This window comes from Rhinoderma darwinii, chromosome 2, assembly GCF_050947455.1.
Source record: "Rhinoderma darwinii isolate aRhiDar2 chromosome 2, aRhiDar2.hap1, whole genome shotgun sequence".
NCBI lineage: Eukaryota > Metazoa > Chordata > Amphibia > Anura > Rhinodermatidae > Rhinoderma > Rhinoderma darwinii.
Genome location: NC_134688.1, coordinates 181214365 through 181237223, shown reverse-complemented (window position 1 = coordinate 181237223; position 22859 = coordinate 181214365). Strand labels below are relative to the sequence as shown.

The following is a 22859-nucleotide window of genomic DNA, read 5'->3' as shown; positions in this document are numbered from 1 at the left end:
CAACTGGACGTGTTTTTACTTTTGTTTTTAAAAACTGGGCGTTTTAAAGAGAAGTGTATGACGCTGGCCAATCAGACCAATCAGCGTCATACAGTTCTCTCCATTCATTTTTAGCAGTACTCGCGAGATCATGCTGTGCTGTCACATACTCCCACATTAACTTTACCAAAGTGTCTTGAGAGCGAATAGACATTGCCTCCAGCCAGGACGCGATGTCTATTCACACGCCTGACACTTCGGTAAAGTTTCTGTGAATGACAGCACATCGTGACCTCGAGAGATCACGCTGTGCTGTGTGAGTTAAGTCCCACAGAAACTTAATTAAACAATTAAAAGGGCACAGACACAAAGTCTATAAAGGCAGAATTCTGATGCCAATTGTGTCAAAAAATGGTGTACAGGCTGTGCACAAAATGTATTACGTTTTAGACATTGAGGGCGGACTTACACGAGCGTGTGCGTTTTGCGCGCGCAAAAAATGCGGCATTTTGCGCGCGTACAAGGCACTTAACAGCTCCGTGTGTCATCACCATATGATGCGCGGCTGTGTGATTTTCGCGCAGCCGCCATCATTATGAAACTGTTTGTATGTTTGTAAACAGAAAAGCACGTGGTGCTTTTCTGTTTTCAATCATACTTTTTACTGCTGTTGCGCGAATCACGCGCGTCCCATGGAAGTGCTTCCGTGTGGTGGGCGTGATTTTCACGCACCCATTGACTTCAATGGGTGCGTGATGCGCGAGAAACGCAGAAATATAGGTTATTGATAACTTTTTTACCAACTCATCTATTATTGATGAATCTCCACCATTGGGTAAAACTATTTGCTGGATTTGGGATTGTCTTCTGGTGATTAGCTCGGTGACTCTGGTATCTCTATTGGTGATAAAGATAATTATAATATATTCATAATATATGCAAAACAGTTATCTTCCTCTCTACCCTTGTATTTGATATAACAAACATAGTTTCCTGCCTCAAATACACCGACAGGAAAAAATTTTTGCTGTTATCTCCACCCCATCCAGACGCAATGTGGCAGTCCTTTCTCTGTTGCTGCAAAGGAGGCACACTACTGGTCTGATCCATTATTCAGTTTCTAGGGGAGGGGGGTTGTACATGATATTCTCCAGTACGCGTCACAGTCTACGACTACCCCAAGTGATGTGAAGGACTGGTACACTGACCAATCGCTGCCTGTAGTAGGCGGACTCCTAGACCACCTGTGTGTTCTGATATAAGGATGGCTGAAGACGACATAGCAAGTTCATGCTCCGGTATTTCATCAGGGCAGAGACTGGGGCTTCACGTATGCCCTGTGAATGAAGCGCTCAAGTTTCTATCCTGACCTGCAGTTCGTGCTTTGCGACAGGTAAACCAAATGGCAGTTTTCACTTTATTTAGTCGTGAGATCCTTTGCTGCTCCCAGTGTATCGCGATGTTGCCGTTTTATACTAGAAGATACTGGCAGCGACGTGGGCACCCACCTCTCTGTCTCTCCTACATTCCCTTCAGCATTGTGTGAAGTTGTGTCATCTGTATTGTAGTAATATGGGAGATAGTGGCGGCGCTTTCTCACAGGATGTTGTAGTTGACACTTCCTCATCTTGGGTTTGGCTCTTGAATATTAACACCCACTTAACAACTCTATATATATTTTACTATATCTCCTGTAGCATTAGGACATTTTAAAATCCTGAGGTTGCTTTGCAAAATACTATTATTGCTCGACTAGCAATTCCGTGACAAAAAATAACTAAAAAATGTGTGTATGTATGTATGTGTGTATATATATATATATATATTCTCTAGTATAACTACGGAGGCCAAAAAAGTGATACATTTTATTAACGTTTGCGCTGTGTTTTTTTTTCTACAGCTTGGGCATGAGATTTTTAAATCTCATCCACTTTGCTGATACCGTAAATGCTGCGGAATTTCCACACAGAATTCGGTTGCGGAAATTCCGCAGCATTTACGCTACGTGGGAACCTGGTAAGCCCTTATTCACACAACGGCGTCACCCGGCTCCATTAGGAACAATAGACCCCTAATGGGGCTATTCACACGACCTATTTTTTTTGACGGCCCGGGAAACCTGGCCGTCAAAATGGAACATGCCCTATTTTCGGCCGTTTACCCGGCCGCCCGACTCCCGTAGAAGTCTATGGGGCCGGGTAATACACGGCCATCACCGGAATGTGTCCCGAGTGATGGCCATGTATTCCGTCGCTCGGGCGCTCTCTCTCCTCCTCACAGTGCAGAGTGAATGTGAGGAGGAGGAGGAGGGTCTTTTTTTGCTCCCTGTAGGAGTTGGAATCCCCGGCTGGGGATTGGGGATTCCGCTACAGGAGAAGTGCGTGACTACACTGTCCATATATGGACACAGCGAAGTCACTCACTTCCGCAGCGGAATCCCTGACACTATGGCCGGGGATTCCGCTACAGGAGAAGTGAGTGACTACACCGTCCATATATGGACACAGTGACGTCACTCACTTCTGAAGTGGAATTCTCGACCTGTGGCAGGGAATTCCTCTCCAGGAGAAGTCAGTGACTACACTGTCCATATATGGACATTGAAGTCAGTGACTTCTCCTGGAATGTGGGGGGGGGGGGGGCTGTGTGGCATTACCTACAAGGGGCAGGGTGGCATTACCTACAGGGAGCTGGGTGGCGTTACCTACAGGGAGCTGGGTGGCATTACCTACAGGGAGCTGGGTGGCATTACCTACAGGGAGCTGGGTGGCATTACCTACAGGGAGCTGGGTGGCATTACCTACAGGGAGCTGGGTGGCATTACCTACATGGGGCTGGGTGGCATTACCTGCAGGGGGCTGGGTGGCATTATCTACAAAGGGCTGTGTGTGGCAACAATTTTAAATGAAATTCATCCGATTTTAAAACGGACAGGGAAAAAAACTGATGCAAAACGGGTCAAAATCGGCCGTTCAAAACGGCAACACTGAACGGATGCAAACTGGCCGGGAAAAACGGCCCAAAACGACCGATTTTATCGGCTGACACTCGGACCCTGTCGTGTGAATGAGGCGTAAATTGTATAAGCTTTTGAGTAAGTTGTAAGCATGCACAGTGTATCATGAACTGCTTCCATATGTAGAATCGATGTAAAGATGGAGCTGTTTGGCTTGTGTAGTGCGTATACTGGGGTAAAGCTAGCGCATATAGCGTGATCTCCGCATGACTTGTACAGTGGCCAGGCAATAAGCTCAGCTTCCTTGGCTGCTAAGGTTTAAACAGAGCTTTTTGTATAGAGATCAAGTCCCTCTAATGTCTGCAGGATACTAAATTAAGAAGTCCTGGAGATATTTTCTTATCTGCTAAGAGTAGTAATGGATCTATAACCAGGGGAACGTAAGCAGGCAGATATACGGTCAAACGAAACAAACTTTAGGTCCATGTGCATGTACAGAAGCTACCGGTGATTTGGGGTCTGGCTTTTTTGTATGACGTAAGGGTGATTCCCTAACCACCAACCCCTCTGAAACATGGATAGGCTGCCGACTGGGGGAAAATAATGGGTAATAACAACATGTTATTATAAAGTGTCTACATAATGACCTGGAAAAAGAAAATCTCAATTATTTCATAAAAAGTAAGGTTATTACCTGGGGGGTGGGGGCTCAATGACATGAAGCTCCTTTTTTGGGCAAGCTTTGCAACTTTTTTTTTGTTTTCTGTTACCCCTTTTTGCCCTGATAGACCAGGGGCTGACGGCATCAATCACCCGGCCTGTAGGGCAATCCCTCCTTCTGTTTGTAGGAGGTGTCCACAATTACGGACTAAATCAGTTGTATTTGTATGAGAGCACGGGCCGAAAATGAGGTCGGCGGCTGTGTGCACGGGGCCTTAATGTGAACGTCATAGATACACTCCTAGTTTGCTACAATCCAGTTGTATCACATTCCATTGCGTCCCAAAACTGTATGTAAACAAATATGTGAAGCCAAGTGAACTTTTAAAGAACATAAAAGATAGTCTATACTGTTTAATTGATCTGAAGGGGCCACAGCTATGCCTACTTTTCATAGTGAGTCCGTGCAACCTATGTAATAAGCTTCTTCAATCTTTTACTATTCACAGCAAAAGTACTCCTACTGGTATAATGGTAGCCAGCATGTAGGAAGATAGGTAGTATGAATAGAAGGTGTATGGAAAATGTGGCCTGCATTCAATAGTTGCTAATATATTAAAGCCTATCTCCAGACAAAAACTAAAAATTCTGCTTTTGGCTATACTTATGGAACTCTACTTACCCCAAACGCTTCATTTACCTGACTGGGGCCATTCTGAAGAACGCCGTCCTCTACTAGGCCGGGGTTGAAGCATGACAAAGGAGCAGCTCTATCATTAGCCTCTAGGGAGTTGTCAACTGCATTACCCAATGACCTGTATGACAATAGGAGTATCTGGTTACATTTCAAGGAGTTTATTACTATTGAATTATAGAAAAATTGTTTTACAAATCGAATTAGAGCTAGTTTTAAATTACTCATATGTATTTTTTTTTTCTTTTTAAATGATAGTTTTTGATTTAAAAGTAATTTCAATCCCTGTCATTTCAGGAGCTAATACACTCCTAATATGAAAGACTTTTTACAAAAATGTGGCAACCAAATGACAGGGAACCAACAATGGATGTCCCATCTGTGTGAAGATCTGTGGGATATTCCTCTGTACAACTTCTCAATTCCAGGTACCGTTTTGTGCCTCATTGGCCACTGCTTTCCCTTTCATTGTATTCCATGTATTGTGCTGAAACCCCTTTTTACAAAGATCCCAGTTGGTTTCATGTTTTGTTAAAGGGATATCCTATAATAAATACATTGTATAATCTATTTTGTTTTACGGATTTCTGCATGCAGTCAGTGAATGGAAACATGCAGTTCTGTTCACTGAAGTGTACTGCTGTGATCTACATTCTCAAGGCAGGCTTTCAGCCTTCTCTGTGTGTGTGTCTTTTCTCTGAGGGTATGTGCGCACACACTAATTACGTCCGTAATTTACGGACGTATTTCGGCCGCAAGTACCGGACCGAACTCAGTGCAGGGAGCCGGGCTCCTAGCATCATACATATGTACGATGCTAGGAGTCCCTGCCTCTCTGCAGGACAACTGTCCCGTACTGTAATCATGTTTTCAGTACGGGACAGTAGTTCCACGGAGAGGCAGGGACTCCTAGCATCGTACATATGTATGATGCTAGGAGCCCGGCTCCCTGCACTGAGTTCGGTCCAGGACTTGCGGCCGAAATACGTCCGTCAACTACGGACGTAATTAGTGTGTGTGCACATACCCTTACAGTAAACTTTATTAACATCATCTGGAAACCGTGACTGCATACATAGTGAAGTAGCTGTTCATCATTATGCCACCATTAGTGCTATTCACTGAGCCCATGTTACCCCAACGCATCTGTTGTCATGCTAGGGGTCACATGGTGTGTGTGATGATCACATGACTGACGCCATGTTTAGTTATATGCAGTTGGCCTGTGGATACATTACACAGGACTAATCTGTGGGCTATACCATTCTACTGTGACAGGGGCCTCATGCACTGTAGGAATGAATTTAAAAAATTACTGAATATTAGATTCATTCTATTCGTTAACTCTGTGTGGGGAACATGAACAACAGTAAGAATGTATGATTTGTTGACAAGTCTCAATGACCAAACCTCTGATCACCACATGGCATCAGTTTCTATATGTGGTCATCTGCAGCGGTTTACGGGCCATTCTCCCATACTTTGTATGGAAGAACGGGCCAAAAATGCGGGCTGCGGCCGCGTTCATGAGGCCTAACTCTGAGTAATAATGTAGTGTACTTATGTCATCTACATTATGAACCATCACAGCTGTCTTGATCCTGTTTTTTTTATTTATTTTTTATCCCTTATGAAACTGATATTTCAGAAAAAATAATATGATCACTGCAAATGATACAGCCCAAAAATTGCTACAAAACCACCACAGGCACTAAAGAATGTGCCCTACGTTTAGTTCCCAATGCAGACTGCTCTATCTAATCTCAGCACTGTGTTTCAGACCAAAATGCTTTATATTGAGGTTGAACGGACAATTTTATTTATGCCATAAGTAATCCGGGAACTACTGTTAACAATATTTGTGTTTTTTACATTTTATGTTTTTAGAAGTTCTTTAAAAAAATAAATAAATAACCTTCATTGTATACGTATGATGCAACCCTTTCTCAAAGATTCAAAGTCTGTCCGTGTCCTTACAAAAAAAGAGAAATGACAAGTCTGTTCAAACCTGAAGTATGTGATTCATGAATAGGAGCTGGGAGGGTGGGTAAGGGCTTGTCTTAAAATTGGCTGTAATTTGCAAGACTTTCTGTAGTAAATGTAATCTTAATAATACAAATTGAATTGGAACGATGTTTCTTTATATTAGTCATTTTATAATTCCTCTTTCTTTTCCCTCTTCAGGGAGTCATGACACCATGACCTATTGCTTAGATAAACGATCGCCAGTTGACCCGAGGTCTCCTAAGCTGCTGCTCTTTTTAGAGAAGTATGTGCCTGGTATCACACGCTCCATTATTTTAAAGTGGAGTACCACACAGGTATGTTCTCGTTATTACTTCTTCCTTATGTGGCTTTAAGCCGAGAAGTTATTCTTCTTTAACACTACTTTCTTTTATCAAATCTGACCGAGGTTTTTTTTTGTTTTTTTTCTCTTTCACTCTCGCTCTAATCAAATTAATATTATATTTTGAATAATTATAAGATATACAATTTTCCAATATACTTTCTGTATTAATTCTTCACTGTTTTCAAGATCTCTGCTTGTTATTTAGTAGAAACATTCATTGTTTACTTCCAGTGGATAAAATTCTGTCCATGGACGCAAAGTAAAAAAACAGCTGAAAATTACGGAGCTGTTTTCAAGGGAAAACCGCCCCTGATTTTCAGCCGTTTTTGTAGGCAGAAACGTCTTTTGGAGCTTTTTTTTTTTTTTTTTTTCAATTGACCCTATGAATAACGGCTCAAGAAGTGACATGCTCCTAATTTTTACGCAGCGTTTTTTAACGTTACGTTTTTTTAAATGGCGGCATAAAAAAAGTCCCATCTAAACGAAACGCAGTTTCATTTCAATGGTCAGATGTTTGTAGGCATTTAGCTACCATTTTCTTCTGGCGCGTTTCGAGGCGATTACGCCCCGAAATACGCCTGAAAACACCGCGTGTGAACATCACATGACCATTGACAGAATTTTATCCACTGGAAGTAAACCATGAATGTTCCTATGTCATAACAACAAGCAGAGATCTGGAAAACTGAGGAACATTAATACAAAAATTATATTGGAAAATTGTATAACTTTTAAATATACAAAAAACATTATTTGCTGAAACCAGGCAAACCATGTTTAAAGGCTTTTTTGATTTTTCTATAGAATGCTGCTGGGGGAATGGGTTTTTGTTGCTCACCCTCATATAATGGCTCATAGCAGTAAGATGCTTCAGTCAGCTGCCTATCGTAGACAAACCTTTAGGCCCTGTACACTCAGTTTTTTTGCAGACAGAAAAAAATTTGCCTCAGAATTTTGAGGCAGATTTTGACCTGCCTACGCTTTTTAAAAAAAAAAATTTCCTGCGTTTCTCACAGCATTTTTCGCCCACGGCAATTGAAGCTAATGCGAGGACTGCGGGCAAAAAAAACACTTGGAGACTAGCGTGGCAGGTTTTTTCTGCCTCTCACTGATTTATAATGGGAGGTCAGAGGCGGAACTGCTGTAAGAAAGGACATGCCGTTTGCTTTCCCCCGCAAACGGCCAAAAGTCGCTCAGTGGCAAAAAAACGCCTCTGCCTCCCATTGAAATCAATGAGTCATTTTCGTTCAATTTTTAGGCCCGTGTTTTTGTTTTTTTTTAAACCAAAGTCAGAAGTGGATCCAAAAAGGAACAAAAGGTATACAGGAAAGACTGATACATCTCCTTTCTTTTGTGTCAACTACTGTGTTTGGCTAAGAAAAACTGCGACAAACTGTTTGTGATCTTTGCCTTAAAGAGCAACTCTTCCTTGAATTGCTTTGCACACACATCAGGTATCTTAAATTGGTACAGACTGTGCAGTATCTATTTAATTTCAACTACAGCTTCAATACCTGATCCAAGACGGTGGGGTATTGTACTGTGTGGTGTGTGTTTTTTTTGTTTTGTTTTTCTCCCCAACAATCTTGTGTTTAGCACGAAAATTGTATTTCTATTATTGGATTTTGATGTGAATTCTCTAACAATCCATTTGTGGAAATAAACTTCTTTAGGATCAGTTCATACAGTCTTTTGACGCAGAAATTGCATCAGAATAGGCAGCAAAATACAGCCGAAATCATACCCCATTGATTTACATGGGAAGCGTTTTTGTTTTTGTTTTTTCCGGGCGGCAACTGGCCGCTTGCGGGAAAGAAAGCAGAATAGAATGTCCTTTTGTGCCGCGGTTTCCACCTCTGAGCTCCCATTGAAATCAATGGGAGGCAGAAAAAAAAGCAGTGCTAGTTTCTGAGCGTTTTTTGGCCGGGGTCTTTGCATTCGCTTCAATGGCCGTGGGCAAAAGATGTGGAAAAATATGTGCAGGTAGTTCAAAATCTGCCTCAGAATTCCTTCAGGAATTTTGAGGCAGATTATTTTTTTTTTTCGTTAACAGGGCCTTAGTGCAGTTGCACGCGACCGATGTGCCACTCGGGCCAATAGTCTTCCTGGACCCATTCCACTTTAGCGGGTGAATCGGGTCTGTGAAAACGGACCCAATTCTCCAATCTGAAGAAAGATCGGCTATGTCCCACCTTTCCACGTATCCCTAACGTGACTCGGCCAGCGCACATGGTCATGTGCATGAGGCATAAGGCATAAGGCTTTGTCATATCAATGTTTTGTATAATATTTTCTCATGTCTATTTCTTACATAATTATTCCTTGTGGTTGATAGACTTTAAGCGTTACTGAGCAGCTGGATGCTGGCATCAGATACCTGGATCTCCGAATAGCTCCCAGGCCTAATGTTTATTCAAACCTGTACTTTGTACATGGCCTTTATACATCCCATACTGTAGAGGTAAGACAAACTGCAGTCTCATGTTTGTACCTACTTCCCATACTGACGTCTTTGTCTTTCCACTTCATACACTAGTCATGTTTTTCTATTTCTGTCCACCTTCAACGTTACATTACACACTTATACTTCTCACAGGCCAATGGAAGTATATTTTATGTTCTAGAAGTGTCACGGTATGTTCACACGGCTTATTTTCGTCCGTTTTGCGGGCTGAAAAATCGGAAGCAGAACGCCTCCAAACATCTGCTCATTGATTTCAATGGGAAATACGGCGTTCTGTTCCTACTGGGCATTTTTTTTATAGGGCAGTTTTGAAAAACTGCCGTGTAAAAAAAATAAAAAAGCCAGCGAAAAAGTGCATGTCACTTCTTGTGACATTTTGGAGCCGATTTTTCATTTACACTAGAAAAACCGCTCCAAAAACAGCCGTGAAAAATGAAGTGAAAAGCGCGATTTGCTAAAGAAACGTCTGAAAATCAGGAGCTGTTTTTCCTTGAAAACCGCTCCGTATTTTCAGACGTTATTTTAGTAAGCAGTGTGAACATACCCTCATGGTTGACAGGAAGTCAATGAAGATTGAAAGTAGAAAATAGTGAGGAAGGTGCAATCCATTTTAGCAGTAACTCATATCAAAGATGCACATAGATCATATAATGCCATGTATAACCAGGTTAGAAATAGTCTGGTGCGGAGAAGACCAGCTCTTTAAACTGGCAGAACTCTTCATAAATGCGTACAGCTTGCATGTGTATTACCCTACAAATATTGTGGCACTCTCGATGTAGCACATATTATAATTATATGTTTGTTTTATTTTCATAGGTTACTTTAAAATGATAAAAATACATTTAATTTTTTTTCTTTCTCCTCTTAGGAAACACTACATGAGATTGCTGATTGGCTGCAGCAGAATCCACAGGAGGTCCTCATTCTAGGGTGTGATAATCTACAGTCCATGTCCCCAGAGCATCATATGTGTTTAATTTACTGCATACACAGGATATTTGGACCCAAATTATGCCCCAAGCATGTATGCACATCGAAAGTTATCAAAATTGTTTTTGTGTTTTTTTTTTTTTTAAAGATTCTTAGACTTCCACATGCTCCTTTTTGGGTCCTTATTATGGCTTCAACACCTGGACTTCTTACAGTTCCACTGAACCTGACTTAGATCACAGTAAAGAAATAAGGTGATCTAGGTTCGGCTCATTAAAACCACAGGAGGTCTGAGAATTACGTTTAGTCTTCCACTAATGATTGGATAGTTCAGTACCTTATACAAGATCACTTTTTTTTATCTCCTTTGTTACACACAGACATAAGACTGGGTTCACACACACCGTGTAAAAATTACAGCGTGGAACTAGTCTCAAAATCCGCAATGAAATCTGCATGTGTTACATGTGGATTTCATTGCCATTATAATAATGGATTTCACTACATAGCAATGAAGGAAGTTTGCCGCATTTCTGTAACCGAGAGAACATGCTGCGGATTTGAAAATCTGCAACATGCCTAGGATCTGCTACACACTTTTTATGCTGTGAGTGAATGGGGTTTCTTTTACATTGTACTGTACTTTTTTTGCAGAAGTTCGGTGTGGATTCCGCTACTGAAATACTGTAAAAACAAATCCCAAAAAACAATGGAGGAATCCGTTTTTTTTACAATTTCACCCCGCAAAGAATTTTAGATTCGGTTTTCCAGTACATTATATGGTACTTTAAATGATGTCAATAGAAACTACAACTCTTCCCGCAAAAAATTAGCCCTCACACCACTCTATTGATGGAAAAATAAAGTTATGGCGTTTGGAATCCGGGGAGGGAAAAACTAAATAGGAAAAGCAAAAAAGGATTAGTCCTGCAAAGGTTAATTTCTATTAAAAAAATAAATTCTTACCACATGTGGGGTATTGTCATACTAGGGAGTGATTGCGTTACAAATTTAGGGCGACTTTTTCTCCTTTATCCCTTGTGAAACTGAAAAAATTCAACATTTTAGTGGAAAAAAATGTTGATATTAATTTTCACGGCCTAATTCTACTAAATTCTGCAAAAAATCTGTGTGGTCTAAATGCTCACTATACCCCTAGAAAAATTCCTTGAGGGGGTGTAGTTCCCCAAACTCTGTCACTTTTGGGGTGTTTCCACGGTTTTGGTCCTTCCAGGGCGTTGCAAACACGACATGGCACTGAAAACCAATCCAGCAAAATCTGCGCTCAAAAATCCAAATGGGTCTCCTTCCCTTCTGAGCCCTGCTGTGGGTCAAAAAAGCAGTTTATTACCACATATGGGGTATTTACGTAATCGGGAGAAGATGTTGGGGTGCATTTTCTTCTTTATTCCTTGTAAATATTACAAATTTCTATGTTTTTTCAGAAAAAGTTCATTTTCACAGACCAACTCCAATAAATATAGCAAAATACATGTGGGGTCAAAATGCTAACTATACCCCTAGATAAATTCCTTGAGGGGTGTAGTTTCCAAAATGGGGTCACTTTTTCACTGTTTTGTCACCACAAGACCTCTTCAAACCTGATATGATGCCTAAAATATAATCATCAAAAAGGAGACCCCAAAATCCACTAAGCGCTCCTTTGCGTCTGAGGCCGGTGTTTCGTTCCACTAGGGCCACATGTGGAATATTTCTAAAAACTGCAGAACCTGGGCAATAAATATTGAGTTGCGTTTCTCTGGTAAAACCTTCTGTGTTACAGAATTTTTTTTTATTACAAATGAATTTCGGCAAAAAAAATGAAATTTGTAAATTTACCCTCTATTTTGCTTTATTTCCTGTGAAACGCCTAAAGGGTTAAGAAACTTTCTGAATGCTGTTTTGAATACTTTGAGGGGTGCAGTTTTTACAATGGGGTGACTTATTGGGGGATTCTAATATATAAGGCCCTCAAAACCACTTCAGAACTAAACTGGTACCTGTAAAAATAGCCTTTTGAAATTTTCTTGAAAATGAGAAATTTCTGCTAAAGTTCTAAGCCTTGTAACGTCCTAGAAAAATAAAAGGACATTCAAAAAAACGATGCAAACAAAGTAGACATATGGGAAATGGTAACTAGTGACTATTTTGTGTGGTATTACTATCTGTTTTACAAGCAGATACATTTAAATTAAGAAAAACGGCTGAATATTTGGAAGCAGAACACCTCCAAACATCTGTGTGGCGTTTTTTTATGCCGCAGTTTTTCAAAACTCCGGTGAAAAAGAAGTACATGTCACTTCTTGAGCCGTTTTTCATTGACTCTCTAGAACAACAGCTCCAAAAATGGGCATAAAAAACGCAGCGAAAAATGCGAGTTTGCTTAAAAAATGGCTGAAAATCAGGAGCTGTTTTCCCCTGAAAACAGCTCTGTATTGTCAGAAGTTTTTTAGTAAGCGTGTGCACATACATATAGAGTTTGACCATGTCAGACTGTGCATGGGCTCACCCTATTTCCGGGTGAGTGGTAAAAGCCCAGTTGTTTGTAATTACTTCAGGACGACTAAACTGAGGAACGGGACAAAGAGTTCGGCCAAATGCACAAAATGCATGTTACGTGTGTATTTTCCTGCGACAAATCCGCAGCATAATACAGTACCAGCAAAGAAAATTAGATTTCATCTACACGTTGCTAAATTTTTCCCGCACTTAAATTGACCTGCGGTGTGTATTTTAAAATCCGCTGCATGTCAATTAAAAAAAAAAATGCTCCCAAATCTGCAGCATAAAGCCGCTTCTATCTCCGCATGTAAGAAAAGACAACATTAAGGTCTTATTTACACGAGCGTATTTCACATCCGTGATACGCGCGTGAAAATCACGCACGTCGCACAGACCTATTTAAGTCAATGGGCCATTCAGACATTCCGTGTTTTTCACGCAGCGTGTCCGCTGCGTGAAACTCACTGCATGTCCTATACGTGAGCGTTTTTTTGCGCATCACGCACTCATTGAAGTCAATGGGTGCGTGAAAATCACGGACATCACACGGACGCAGATCCGTGTGCTGTGCGTGATTCGCGCAACAGTTGCTCAAAAAATGATGAGAAATAGAAAACCTCCATTTCATTTTGCATACTTCAAAACCACTTGACATAAGGATGCCATACGCGCAAAAATAACGCAGACACGCACCAAACACTGATGACACACGGAACTGAAACGCGCGCAAAACGCTGCGTTTTTTTACGTGCGCAAAACTGACATGTTCGTGTGAATTAGGCCTTCGAGTGTAAACTCTGCGGAATCTCCACAATGGAATTCAATGCGTAAATTCTGCAACTTTCATAGCAGCAGCAAAGTGGAAAATCTCATGCCCACGCTGCAGAGAAAAAGCGCAGCGTAAATGTTAATTGACCTGCAGTGCGGATTTTAACCCCTTGGCAACATGTCATGTACGTGACAACCGCCAAGGGGAAATATGGAACGCGCTCACGGTTTGAGCGTGCTGCATACCTAGCAGGTGTCCGCTGCATGATACAGCTGACACTGCAGTGCAACAGGTGGAGTCTAAGATCACTTAGATTCCGCCTGTTTATCTACTTAAATGCCACGGTCAATAGGGACCGCTGTATTTAAGCAGTTAAAATAAGCCCCCCTCTGACGTGCCATTGGAACCCCCTGCATTGCGATCAGGGAGTGGGGAGCGATGGTTGTTATGGTAGCCTGGGGGCCTAACGAAGGCCCACAGGTCTGCTATCTTTGTACATCTATGGAGCCCTGCCTCTGGCTGTCAGTATAGAGAGATACTGCAATACAGTAGTATTGCAGTATATCATGCAAGTGATCCAGCGATCGCTGATTCAAGTCCCCTAGGGGGACTAAAATAAAATAGTAAAATATAGTTTTAAATAAAGGTTTTTGTTTCATTTACAAAAAAAAAATGAAATATTAAAAGCTCAAAAAAAAACAAACCCTTTTCGCATGTTTTCCTTTTTTAAGTAATGTAAAAAAAAAAAAGTTTACATAACTGATATAGCTGCTTTTGTAAAAGTCTGAGCTATTAGACTATAATGTTCAACCCGCTCGGTGAACACCTTAGCACCCCAAAAAAAATGGATTAATAAATTATATATAAGGTCACATGTCCCCAAAAATGGTGCCAATAAAAACTACAGCTCGTCCTGCAAAAATAAGCCATCACACTGCTAAATCGACTGAAAAATAAAAAAAACTTATGGCTCTCAGAAAAAGTGGCGACACAACTACTTTGTTTTTAACAAATAAAGGTATTTTATTTATAAAAGTGGTAGAACATGAAAAACTATAAACTTGGTATCTTTGTAATCGTATCAACCCGTAGAATAAAAGTTAACTTATCGTTTTTACCGCACGATGTACGTCGTAAATACGAAACCCAAAAACAAAAGGTGGATTCGCAGTAAAAAACTACAACTTGTCCCGCAAAAAACAAGCCCTTATTCAATCTATGTCTACGAAAAAATATAAAAGTTATGGCTTTTGCAATGTGGGGAGGAAAAAATGAAATTGAAAATCCAAGGGGTTAAATCCGCAGTATGTGAGTTTTATGCTGCATTTTCGTTGCATTTCTGTTACGGGTTTATGGGGTTGCAAAACCTGCAACAGAAAGCCAAGTGTTGTGGTGGAATAGAGGGCTCCAGAATTATTTTATGCGGGATACAAGTATTTATGAAAACAGGTGGCAGGTCTTCTTTAGGCTACATGCACATGTTGCGCAATTAGGTGCAGAAAATACACAGGTAAAATCTGCACTTCATGGTGCGTTTTCTTTTGTGGTGGTGTGTTTTTTTGTTTTTTTTTGATGCATCTTCAGGTGCTGGTTTTATTTATTTTTAATGTGAAAATAGGTGCAGATTTTGTGCTATGGAGTTTTATATTTATATGGATTTATTCACCACCACTCAGCACTGCACCTTTTTCAAGTCCCATAGTAGGACGGAAACGTTGCAGTTTGTGCTGACTGAATAAACCACTTTCTTTTCTACATTGGAGTGCTGTGGGCTTTTATATATATATATATATATATATATATATATATATTGCACTGCAGGTACATTTACACGCGGAAAAGTTCCGCAACTTGTGGATAAGATTACTTCAGTTCTCCTTTACTTTGCTGGTACTGTATTATGCTGCAGGAAAATATGCGTGGCAAATCTGGGGGTAATGCGCATTGTGTGCATTTGGCCTTAAAAGCAGGGTAAAACAAAACCACAAAAAACAAAACTCATACTGTGGAACAAAGATGCTCCATTTCTGTAAATCGGCCACATTTCATTAAAGGAGAGTTATCCGGGAATTAAAAATTCAGACTACCAGCATCCCCGCCAATCAGCTATTGAAAGGATAGGACATCAATTTGTAATTTCCCCATAACCCCTTTAACGCTTTGGGACTATTTGAATACGTTTTAATGTAAATTTGAGCTTAAAAGCGGAGTGTAGTCTCTCTGTAAGCATCTGTCTCCACTTTTTTTTTTTAATATGTACTTTCTACATTCAGGAACACCCCACATTGAGGAATTTGTGGAAGCAAAACTATCAAGTTATTGTGTGCTATGATAACCCTTTGGAGCTGATATTTGAATTTTTTTGGCCATCTATTCCGTACTGGTGGGCAAACACAACTAAGACACGCTCCTTGATCCACTTCTTGGAGATGAAAAAACTCAATGGACGGCCAGGTATCTGTTTCTTCATTTGTATTTTAAGGCTATGTTCACGTGTTTTTTATTTTTATTTTTTATTTTAGGCCTGCATTTGATGTATACGCCAGTAAAATCTCGAACATATATGCTAAACTTGAGCAAAGACTGATGCGATACAGTGGCATCCGTCACCCATAAGCTGCCAACAAAAACGTATGCTTTTCCCCTATTGAGGATGTTTTGGGAAAATGTAATAAAATATAGGAGATCTCCTATAATACATTTCAAATGCAAAGTATACATAGCTAGCGTATACATATATGTAGTATCCGCATATAATAATGCCAATTGATTATTAGCAAAAGCTATACTGATTTATATTTCTTTATCACAAGAAACTCACAGCATGTCGCAAACTGTGTTAGGGGTTTGAAAAAAGCCAAAACTGACCACACTCTGACAACATCCTTGTGCTGGCCGTTTTTCACGGATCCGTTGATAAGAAATGCAAATAAAAAAAGTGAAAAGAAATTATAAAAAAAAAAAAAACTTTCCATGCATGTCAACGTCATATACGTCCTTATGCTCTGCAAATTGGACATGCTCGTGCGACTTATGCAGAGGTTTTGCCACTAGATGATCAATTTAAAGAAACCGTTCTAGACCATGTTCTTAAAGAGGCTGTGTCACCAGATTCGCAAATCCCTTTCTCCTATTGCATGTGATCGGCGCTGCAATGTAGATAACAGTAACGTTTTTTTTTTTGTTTTTTTTTAAAAACTTTCATTTTTGGCCAAGTTATGAGCTTTGAAATGGACAACTGGGCGTTTTTTTTTTCGTTATGTCCAACTGGGCGTCTATTGTGTTTTTAACTGGGTGTGTTTATGTGTATGACGCTGACCAATCCGTGACCAGTCAGCGTCACACACTCCTCTACATTCATTTACAAGCAGCACAGCGTTCTTACTAGAACGATGTGCAGCCAGATACACAAGTGTCCTGATAATGAATACACATGAAATCCAGCCTGGACGTCATGTGTACTCAGAATCCTGACACTTCTGAATCTTTTATGTGACATTGCAGCAAGCCACTCGTAATCTCACGAGATTACGAGGTAAACGAGATTTCGTTTCTCTTGCTGGAAATCTCAGAGAAAAGAGTCAATCTAGTGTCCTGATAATGAATACACATGACCATCCAGCCTGGACGTCATGTGTATTGAGAATCCTGACACTTCTGACTCGCAATAGAAACAAAATCTCGTTTACCTCGTAATCTCGCGAGATTACGAGTGGCTTGCTGCAATCTCAAAGAAAAGAGTCAGAAGTGTCAGGATTCTGAGTACACATGACGTCCAGGCTGGATTTCATGTGTATTCATTATCAGGACACTTGTGTATCTGGCTGCACATCGTTCTAGTAAGAACGCTGTGCTGCTTGTAAATGAATGGAGATGAGTGTATGACACGGACTGGTCACGGATTGGTCAGCGTCATACACATAAACACGCCCAGTTAAAAACACAATACACGCCCAGTTGGACTTAACGGAGAAAAAAAACGCCCAGTTGTCCATTTCAAAGCTCATTTGCATATATAAAAAATAGCTCAACTTGGCCAAAAATGAAAGTTTTAAAAAACAAACAAACGTTACTGTTATCTACATTGCAGCGCCGATCCCATGCAATAGGAGATAGGGATTTGAGAAAAAATGAATGCGTGCGCAACCATGGGTTTTGTCCCCTCTGCGTCTTCCATGGCATACCAGATAGAGGCAGCTTATACTACTGCTAAAACTGTCTGCCCAAACCCCTGTAGTGTATTGGTGCTGGTGGTAATGCTGCTGACGCAAAGAGGAATAGACTGGTATATAAAGAAGTTTCCTGTGAGATGTTCACTTTAAAACTGTAAATATATTTGTCTGACAACCAAAGAAAGTAAGATAGACCAGTCAATTATTAACTATATACAGCAATTGCTTCCTCAAGATAATTTTCCTAAAAGTAATTTACATCTTTCAGTGATTGCTGATACTGGAGTCATGACAATAGGGTTAAGAATACCCCAGTTCAAAGTAATGCATTTATACAGTTGAGTCACATTATTATGACCACCTCCTACTTTCGACTTCGGCAGCGTGTAGCCCATGAAGGAAGTGATGTGTTGTGGGCTCACTTGGTGGGTATATAAGCTGTGCGATAGGCTGTCTGAACACATATCAGTCATTGTTGCCATTGGTAAAAGGGGCAATTTATCAGTTGCAAAAAAAAGTGATGACTTGACTTTTGGGCCAAGGGTGTCAGTTTTTCTCAAACAGATCAGTTTGTGAACTATTCGCGTGCTGCTGTGTTGAAAGTGTATCACGAGTGGACAAATGGCACCATTTGGAATAACCGACGTAGAAGTTGCGGAGCACCACGTGCCATTGATGTAAGGTGAACGTCTGCTACGAAGGGCCAAACGACACCACAGTGGAGCACCTCTCTGTGAAAATCAACCAGGGGGCTACCAGACGTGTGTCTAAACCAACAGTTTGGCGAACCTTACTGCGTATGGGGCTCCGAAGCAGACAGATGGTCACTGCTCCTATGTTAGAAAGGTGCATCGGGGAAAAAAAGGCTTCAATTTGCACGGCCATATCCGATATGGACCACCGATGATTGGCTGAGTTGCCTTCTCCGATGAGTCACGTTTTCTGCTCAATCGAACAAATGACGTTGGCGTGTCAGGCGAGAAACATTAGAGAACAAACACCCTGCAACCATTGCTAGAAGAAAACAAGCTGGTGGCGGCAGCGTTATGGTCTGGGGAATTTTTTTCATGGCATTCTCTGGGCCCACTCATCCATGTGGAAGGCACTCTGAACCGATTTGGGTATGAATCCATCATTGCAGATCACGTCCACCCATACATGCGATTTGTCCTCCCAATGCGATATGTCACACGGCTAGAAATGTCCGACAGTGGTTGGAAGAGCATGACCAAAACTTCCAAGTACTTCCCTGGCCCCCTAATTTGCCAAACTTGAACCCAATTGAGCATCTTTGGGACCTCCTCGATCGTCTTGTTCGCACTATGGATCGCCCCCTATGCACCCTCCAGCAAATGTGGGATGCACTGCAGTCAGCGTGGCTCCAGATACCTGAGACGACCTACCAGCACCTTATTGATTCATTCCCAGCTTGTCTAGCTGCTGTCTGTGCTGCACATGTCGGTTACTCTCGATATTAGCTGGTGGTCATGATGTGACAGCTGTGTAGTTGCCCTTCACACTTGATTATCGGGGTCTTCCCACATCAGACCTTTATGGTATAACTACTGGATATGCCATGAAGAATGGCGGGGTCAAATTACTGGACCCGCATGGGGCCCAAGAATGGGGCTGCCCATTCCCTGTTCTTGGAGAAGTGGTCAAGCAAGTGCAGTCTCTCTCCATTATAATCTGTGGAAGATACACTAACATCTATCAACTTTGCGATATCTGCATTTGCTGCTTTCAATTTTTATCGAAAAAATAGTTCCTACAGGAAACCATCAACAAGCAGGTTAGTTGGTGTTCAGATATTCTGCTAGTCTGATTAACCTGGAGATTGTATTCTATCAGGTATTCGTGTGTTAACAAACGGAAAATACGCAATAGCAACACATAATGAGAATAACCGACTATCCAGCAACCGCTTTGCCATGTACTTAAGTATACTGAGTAAAAGTACACCGCGTATCTGCCCTGCAGAAGCATAGAGATCTGGGTAAGTATAACTTTTTTTTTTTTTTTCCTCCGGAGTTTTAGTTTTTGCAATGGAAACTCAGCTCTTCCGCTGCACAAATCGCAACATTTGCTATTTGTCATGGGTTTTATCTCCCCATTGAATTCAATGAGGAAAACCTGCAACAGAAAAAAAAACGCAGGTCAATTTATAAACTGTTTTTTTGAGTAATTATTATTTATTTTTTTTAGGCAGCACGGGGATGAGATTTGTTCTTATCCCACCCACTCTGCCGCTACTGTAATTGACTCTGGATTTTTTGCACTGAAATGTTGCGGCATATCCACCGTAGTTATGCTACGTGTGGACGTACCCTAGCTGTGTCTAAAGGCCGTTTTACATGTGCCAATGATCAGGCATACAAGCTTTCATATGAACACTCGTTCAAGATCATTGCACTGTGTAAACGCTTATTCATCGGTTGATCGTATAGTTTATGAAGCAATAAATATTATCGTCCGTAGCACAACTCCCTGTGTAAACCGGGAGATGTACTGCCGACATGATGGAAATGTATGGGGTCGGATGATCGTAATAAAAAAAAAAATTCTGCAACACAGAAGGTTTTACCGGAGAAACGCAGCTCAATATTTATTGCCCAGATTCTGCAGTTTTCAGAAATATCCAACATGCGGCCCTAGTGTCCTAATGGACAGAAGCACCAGCCTAAGAACCAAAGAGCACCTAGAGGATTTTGGGGATTTTTTAGGAATATATTTTAGGCACCATGTCCGGATTGGAGAGGTCTTGTGCTGGCTAAACTGTCGAAAACCTCCAAAAGAGACCCCATTTTGGAAACCAGAGGTTGGTCCTCATAGGCTTCCATACATTGCTGACCCGTAGGTCGTTGTCTGGCCATGAATGCCATCACAAGCATCAGCAACCCCCACAATTGCATGGGGGCTGCCGATGTGCTACAAACCCCCTAAATGCGGCGATCGCAATCGATCGCCGCATTTAAGGGGTTAATTGCCAAAATTAGCGTCAATGAGCCGCTGATTGGCAACACTGGAGTGTCAGCTGTCGGGGACAGCTGACCTCCCGATGCACACCTTGTCGCAGACAGTGTGCATCGGGAACGACAGGCTTCCTGTCAGTGACAGGAAGTCACTATCGGGACCAGCCGGAGGTTGGTCCTGTTGGGCTTCTGTCCATGGCAGACATGAAGGCCATTGTTTGGCCTCCGTTTGCAATGCTAACTATCAGCAAACCCCGCGGTTTCAGACCGGGCAAAGGACCGCTGGCCAGCAAGAGTGGAGTGTCCGCTGTCGACAGCGGACTTCCCGGTGCACACTGTCGCCGACAGTGCTCACCGGAAACAACTAACTATACGTCCTCGTGCGGGTAGTAACCTCCCGCGACATCGTATAGTTAGTGGGTAGGGGTTAAAGCTACTATAAACGACTTAGTTTTCCATGGAAACAAATAACAAACCTGCATTCATACTAACTTCAATCCCCTCCTTTTTTGATAACATACATTTGGTACATTAGCAAGTAGCAGGGTACAGAAAGCTGGCAACATGGCTGCACAATCAGACTACGCAGGTTTGTTTTTAGTCAGTTGCTATAGAGACACATAGGAACTTTTATTTTTCATTATAGATGTGTTGAAACAAACGTAGAGTTTCACTTTTTTCACACCAGAATCAAATCCAAAAGAAAGTTTGGCTGAAGATCACATGTTCATTAAGTTATTGGTAATTTTAACCAGATATAGAATACCCAGTATTTCAACAAAGCTGAAGTGAAAAAAAACCTGCATGATTTAAGTATTTTCCTAATTTTTTTTTTTTTCAACAGATGGATTTTTTGTGGCTGGTCTCAATTTAACAGAGAATGTGTCTTATATCTTAAAACACCCATTTGGTTCTATGAGAAGACTGACATTACCTAAACTTCCATTTTTGTATAAGTGGGTAAAGAGGCAGCATCCAGGAGTGAGAAGAGACGCCACCAACATTATTGCAGAAGATCTTATTGGGTCCGATCACTTTGTTTCTGCTGTGATTAATCTCAATATGAAGCTGTTGGACAAAGCTGAGGCTCTTTTGAAACAAGAGATTGAGCTATAGGACTTGAAATAATGTATTACTTTGCACTAATAAAACTTCTAGAAATATATATTTGTGGGTTTTCAAGTACGTGTATGGATGAATAGCAATACCACTTAGAAAAAAACCTCTTAATTATGTTACATAGTTAGTACGGCTGAGAAAAGACATGTCCAAGTGTTGTGAAAAAAAATTAATTGATTAAGACACAAAGCCCTAGCCTAAATGCCTAATGTGCAAAAAGGAACACACAAAATACTGCATAAACTGCAGTATGGTAAAAAAAACAACAATGCCTACCTCCTTAAAATAGAGATGCCTTTTAAAGGGGCTTTCCCACAAAACACGTATCCCACCTATCCACAAGAAAGGGAATAAAGGTGTGATCGCTGGGGTCCCCAGCAATGCGAACAGGGGATTGAAAGTGCCCCATGAGAATAGAGCGCTGGTCCACATACTCTGCCAATGCTCCATTAATTACTATGGGAATTCCAGGACTGAGACCGCTCCAAAGAAATGAATAGAGTGCTAGTCGAGCACTCGCACCATCGCTCTACTCTCAAAGCACTTTGGGGGATTTTTGGTCACCATTCTTATCGCTAGGGGGGGGGGTCAGTGATCACACATGTATCCCCATCCCGTGGATAGGGGATACAGGTTTGTGGGAAAACTCCTTTAGGGTACGAACGCAGGACAGATACGCTGCGTAAAAGTACACCACGTATCCATCTTGGAAGCTGCAGGGTATTCAGCCTGAAAAACCACACCAAACTGTGGTACAGTTTTTCGGCTGGCATGTCCGCTGTTGAAATCCTGCAGAAATTTAAAAAAACAAATTGTATACTTACCCTGATCGTAGTCATGGTGATGTGTCCCTCTTCTGAGCGCAGTCCGGCCTGCTGGGGTGATGCTGTAGTCCATGTGACTGCTGCAGCAATCACATGGGATTACTGTTCCAGGAGGCTGGACTACGCTCAGAAGAGAGGGTCGCTAGGACTATCGCCAGGGTAAATAGTTGTTTTTTGGAGGAATTACAGCATTTTCACTGCAAGTTGCAAAACATGCCTCTTTGTTGTGGGTTTTACCTCCCCATTGAATTAAATGGGGAAGAGCAGCAAGTCTGCAGCATAAATCGATATGCTGCCGCTTAAACGCACTGCAGGTCAATTTATATACAGTTTTTCGGCTAATTTGTTTTCGCTGTGTGTGGATGACATTTGTTCAAATCTCATCCACACTGCTGCTACTGTATTACTCTGCAGATTTTCCACAATTAAATCAGTTGCTGAAAGTCTGCGGTGTTTACGCCTAAT

General features: G+C 41.3%; 1 protein-coding gene across 1 annotated transcript; it reads left to right on the top strand.

Annotated features, from left to right (window-relative positions):
• Nucleotides 1-1156: 1156 nt before the first annotated feature.
• PLCXD1 (phosphatidylinositol specific phospholipase C X domain containing 1) lies at nt 1157-21618 on the top strand. Its single transcript, XM_075852564.1, has 7 exons — nt 1157-1372; nt 4587-4717; nt 6474-6610; nt 8975-9100; nt 9975-10130; nt 15581-15761; nt 21296-21618. The coding sequence occupies exons 2-7, from the start codon at nt 4606-4608 to the stop codon at nt 21565-21567; spliced, it is 984 nt and encodes a 327-aa protein (XP_075708679.1). The 5' UTR covers nt 1157-1372; nt 4587-4605; the 3' UTR covers nt 21568-21618.
• Nucleotides 21619-22859: the final 1241 nt, after the last annotated feature.

Coding starts and splice junctions, on each gene's coding strand:
- PLCXD1 (XM_075852564.1), top strand. CDS start 4,606: ATGAAAGACTTTTTACAAAAATGTGGCAACCAAATGACAGGGAACCAA. Junction 10,131..15,580: donor CCAAATTATGCCCCAAGCAT/GTATGCACATCG, acceptor TTCTACATTCAG/GAACACCCCACATTGAGGAA. Junction 15,762..21,295: donor AAAACTCAATGGACGGCCAG/GTATCTGTTTCT, acceptor TTTTTTCAACAG/ATGGATTTTTTGTGGCTGGT.